Source organism: Conger conger, unplaced genomic scaffold, assembly GCF_963514075.1.
Source record: "Conger conger unplaced genomic scaffold, fConCon1.1 SCAFFOLD_202, whole genome shotgun sequence".
Lineage (NCBI taxonomy): Eukaryota > Metazoa > Chordata > Actinopteri > Anguilliformes > Congridae > Conger > Conger conger.
Genome location: NW_026890250.1, coordinates 1 through 5,000, shown reverse-complemented (window position 1 = coordinate 5,000; position 5,000 = coordinate 1). Strand labels below are relative to the sequence as shown.

Here is a 5,000-nt window from a genome sequence, read left to right as displayed (position 1 = left end):
TGTGAGTGTGTGTGTGTGTGTGTGTGTGTGTGAGAGTGTGTGTATGTGTGTGTGTGTGTGTGTGTGTGTGCATGCAAGCGCGTGTGCTCATGTGAGTGTGAGTGTGTGTGTGTGTGTGAGAGAGTGTGTGTGTGTGTGTGTGTGTGTGAGAGAGAGAGAGAGAGAGAGAGAGAGAGAGAGAGATTTTAAATGTGACTGGAACACTGCTGTCATCCTGGTGTCCCTGTGTTTACCAGTGAGCACTGAGCACAAGAACAAACATTCAGTAAAACCAGTCAGAACCAGTCTGCTCCGCAGGTCACAGCCCGCTCCAGTCATCCTCTCTCCCCTCCGACCCGGCGGAATATTAATAATAATACATAATGCAACACCATGCAGCTGTCTGCAATGACATTGAATGTCCCCTGTCGTGTACGTTTTAGCAGATAGAAGAATATGTGTTTATTCAGACTAAGACCATAGATTCATGTCCCCTACAGGTTTGGAGGTTGTGGGTCTGTCATATGGAGGGGGAAGCCAGTGTTAGTGTTAGTGTGTTAGTGTTAGTAGTTCTGTTGGGTAATTGTGAGTGTTGTATAGCTCTGTTGGGTAATTGTGACTCCCAGGTCAGCCAACCAGACAGCCTGGAATATCTCTGTTAACGATATTGGACAAGGATACGGCCACTTGGTCACAAACCTGACCGAAACATACAGTACTGTGCAAAAGTCTTATGCACCTGTATAACATTCTGTACATTCTGTCCTAAATAAACGTACTATACATTTTACATTACATTTACATTACATTATAGTAATTTGGCAGAATAGTTAAAACTGAATCAAATCAGTATTTTTTGTGACCACCCTTCGGCGTTAAAACTGCATCACCTCTGCAGACTTTGGTTGGCTCCTTGCTTCTGATCTCAGACAGCCTTGATCAAGTTTTTATGTAAAAATTAAATACAAAAAAATGTCTCTGTAAAATAAAATTTTTGGAAAATGAATATTTGGAAATCTCAAAGGTGTTCTTTTATACTAACACACAAAACAAATATATATATAATAAAGTCTAGGACTGTGTGCATGAAGGGGCCAGTGGACTCCTGAGGGCACAGCTCACAGATCCGACAATGAGCTTCATGACGGGATGTTTTCTAGGTGTTATGTTCAGTATTTTGTAGTTCAGTTGGGTAAATGTGAGTGTTTTGTAGTTCTGTTGGGTAAATGTGAGTGTTTTGTAGTTCTGTTGGGTAAATGTGAGTGTTTTGTAGTTCTGTTGGGTAATTGTGAGTGTTTTGTAGTTCTGTTGGGTAATTGTGAGTGTTTTGTAGTTCTGTTTGGTAATTGTGAGTGTTTTGTAGTTCAGTTGGGTAAATGTGAGTGTTTTGTAGTTCTGTTGGGTAAATGTGAGTGTTTTGTAGTTCTGTTGGGTAAATGTGAGTGTTTTGTAGTTCTGTTGGGTAAATGTGAGTGTTTTGTAGTTCTGTTGGGTAATTGTGAGTGTTTTGTAGTTCTGTTGGGTAATTGTGAGTGTTTTGTAGTTCAGTTGGGTAAATGTGAGTGTTTTGTAGTTCTGTTGGGTAAATGTGAGTGTTTTGTAGTTCTGTTGGTAAATGTGAGTGTTTTGTAGTTCTGTTGGGTAAATGTGAGTGTTTTGTAGTTCTGTTGGGTAATTGTGAGTGTTTTGTAGTTCTGTTGGGTAATTGTGAGTGTTTTGTAGTTCTGTTGGGTAATTGTGAGTGTTTTGTAGTTCTGTTGGGTAAATGTGAGTGTTTTGTAGTTCTGTTGGGTAATTGTGAGTGTTTTGTAGTGCTGTTGGGTAATTGTGAGTGTTTTGTAGTTCTGTTGGGTAATTGTGAGTGTTTTGTAGTTCAGTTGGGTAATTGTGAGTGTTTTGTAGTGCTGTTGGGTAATTGTGAGTTTTTGTAGTTCTGTTGGGTAAATGTGAGTGTTTTGTAGTTCTGTTGGGTAATTGTGAGTGTTTTGTTAGTTCTGTTGGGTAATTGTGAGTTTTGTAGTTCTGTTGGGTCGTGTTGTGAGGGTTGTGGGTTCTGAGCTGTTCTGCAGTGATCTTACCAGGACACAGGTCCCAGTCTGGGCCGTTTTGTTGCAGCTGCTCATGACCAGAGACTGCAGCCTACGTAGCTGCTCGATCAGAGACCTGCGGAGGGAGAGAGAGAGAGAGAGAGAGAGAGAGGGAGAGGGGGAGAGAGGGGGAGAGAGGGGGAGAGAGAGAGAGCAAGAGCTTGTCATTGCTTGTTATAGAACTTGTTACCTGTTATCTGTTTATGTCAGTGTAAGCTTTAGTGATGTAAGTGTATCTGTGCCATGCTTTATGGAAAGAGAGGTTCAAGAGGGAGTGATAGAAAGAGAGTATTGTAGTTGAGTTTGTTATTGCTTATTTGTGATGTTTGTTTTGTGTCAGTCAGTGTCTGTGTATGCTTTGGCAATGTAAGTGTACCCTTGCCATGTCAATAAAGCTGAGGGAGGGCAGTAGAGTGTTCAGGGTTGAGGGGGGGGCAGTAGAGTGTTCAGGGTTGAGGGGGGGCAGTAGAGTGTGCAGGGTTGAGGGGGGGCAGTAGAGGGTTAGGGTTGAGGGGGGGCAGTAGAGTGTGCAGGGTTGAGGGGGGGCAGTAGAGGGTTCAGGGTTGGGGGGTAAAGGCAGCTGAGGGGGGGCAGTAGAGGGTTCGGGTTGGGGGGGGCAGTAGAGGTGTTCAGGGTTGAGGGGGGGCAGTAGAGGGTTCGGGGTTGGGGGGCAGTAGAGTGTGCAGGGTTGAGGGGGGGCAGTAGAGTGTTCAGGGTTGAGGGGGGGCAGTAGAGGGTTCGGGGTTGAGGGGGGGCAGTAGAGGGTTCGGGGTTGAGGGGGGGCAGTAGAGGGTTCGGGGTTGAGGGGGGGCAGTAGAGGGTTCGGGGTTGAGGGGGGGCAGTAGACGGTTCGGGGTTGAGGGGGGGCAGTAGAGGGTTCAGGGTTGAGGGGGGGGGGCAGTAGAGGGTTCAGGGTTGGGGGGGTAAAGGCAGCTGAGGGGGGGCAGTAGAGGGTTCGGGGTTGAGGGGGGGCAGTAGACGGTTCGGGGTTGAGGGGGGGCAGTAGAGGGTTCGGGGTTGAGGGGGGGCAGTAGACGGTTTGGGGTTGAGGGGGGGCAGTAGACGGTTCGGGGGGCTCACACGTTGTTCTCCTCCAGCTGGGCCACCTTCCTCTGCAGCTCCTGGTTCTGCGCACTGCAGGAGGCCATCCTGAGGAGGAGACACTCATTAGCGTGTTTACCGCCACACGCTGAGTAATGACGCCTTACAGCCCCGTGTCCGCCCCGCGGGGCCCCTGGCCCTGTGGAGCCCCAGCATCCCCCCAACGATATCCCCACACGCCCCCACACGCCCCCGTCTCCCCCACACGCCCCCCACACGCCCCCGTCTCCCCCACACGCCCCCCACACGCCCCCGTCTCCCCCACACGCCCCCACACTCCCCCGTCTCCCCCACACGCCCCCCACACGCCCCCGTCTCCCCCACACGCCCCCACACTCCCCCGTCTCCCCCACACGCCCCCACACGCCCCCGTCTCCCCCCACACGCCCCCACACGCCCCCGTCTCCCCCACACGCCCCCCACACGCCCCCGTCTCCCCCACACGCCCCCACACGCCCCCGTCTCCCCCACACGCCCCCCACACTCCCCCGTCTCCCCCACACGCCCCCACACGCCCCCGTCTCCCCCACACGCCCCCCACACTCCCCGTCTCCCCCACACGCCCCCACACTCCCCCGTCTCCCCCACACGCCCCCACACGCCCCCGTCTCCCCACACGCCCCCACACGCCCCCGTCTCCCCCACACGCCCCCCACACGCCCCCGTCTCCCCCACACGCCCCCACACGCCCCGTCTCCCCACACGCCCCCACACTCCCCCGTCTCCCCCACACGCCCCACACGCCCCCGTCTCCCCACACGCCCCCCACACTCCCCGTCTCCCCCACACGCCCCCACACTCCCCCGTCTCCCCACACGCCCCCACACGCCCCCGTCTCCCCCACACGCCCCCACACGCCCCGTCTCCCCCACACGCCCCCACACGCCCCCGTCTCCCCCACACGCCCCCACACGCCCCCGTCTCCCCCACACGCCCCCACACTCCCCCCGTCTCCCCCACACGCCCCACACGCCCCCGTCTCCCCCACACGCCCCCACACTCCCCCGTCTCCCCCACACGCCCCCACACTCCCCCGTCTCCCCCACACGCCCCCACACGCCCCCGTCTCCCCCACACGCCCCCACACGCCCCCGTCTCCCCCACACGCCCCCACACGCCCCCGTCTCCCCCACACGCCCCCACACGCCCCCGTCTCCCCCACACGCCCCACACGCCCCCGTCTCCCCCACACGCCCCCACACGCCCCCGTCTCCCCCCACACGCCCCCCACCCACGCCCCCGTCTCCCCCACACGCCCCCACACCCCCGTCTCCCCACACGCCCCACACGCCCCCGTCTCCCCCACACGCCCCTGTCGCCCCCACAAACACAACTCAGCGCTCACTTCAGGCACCGTAATTACAGCTTGTCCATCGATCATTAGTAGGTGGAGTTTTGTACACTGTGAACAATTATTGCCTTGACTGGTTTTAGTCTCGTCATGAGATCCCGATTCTGTCTCTCAGTGTGAAATAATAATATGAAAGGCCTGTACCTGCCCTCCAGTCCGTCGATGTACTCCTTCCTCTTCTTCCTGCTCTCCTGCGCCGACTGCTTGTTCCGGATCTTTCTGCGCACCTTCTTCAGAATCCTCTCCTCGTACTTCAGCAGGAGGAGAGAGAGAGACAGAGGGATGGATGAGGGAGAGAGAACATTTTTCTGTGTTGTATGGGCAGTATTGCTTTTATTTTTGTATGGTTCAGGCTATTTTTTGCTGTATGAATTATATGTTTATTATTTCCGGCTATTTTTTGCTGTATGAATTATATGTTTATTATTTCCGGTGTAGATCAGGGGCCCAGTCATGTGTGGTGGAGTATGAATCACTGCACC

General features: G+C 54.2%; 1 protein-coding gene across 1 annotated transcript in view; it reads right to left on the bottom strand.

Annotated features, from left to right (window-relative positions):
* Positions 1 to 4,778, bottom strand: part of LOC133119531 (cyclic AMP-responsive element-binding protein 3-like protein 3-A) — a 7,953-nt gene extending 3,175 nt beyond the window's left edge. The window contains exons 1-3 of the mRNA XM_061230044.1: positions 4,663 to 4,778; positions 3,147 to 3,215; positions 2,058 to 2,142 (exon numbers count right to left, since the gene is read on the bottom strand). Coding sequence (XP_061086028.1) covers positions 2,058 to 2,142; positions 3,147 to 3,214 — 153 coding nt within the window. The 5' untranslated portion in view covers position 3,215; positions 4,663 to 4,778. The remainder of the gene's footprint in view (positions 1 to 2,057; positions 2,143 to 3,146; positions 3,216 to 4,662) is intronic.
* Between the last annotated feature and the right edge of the window lie 222 nt (positions 4,779 to 5,000).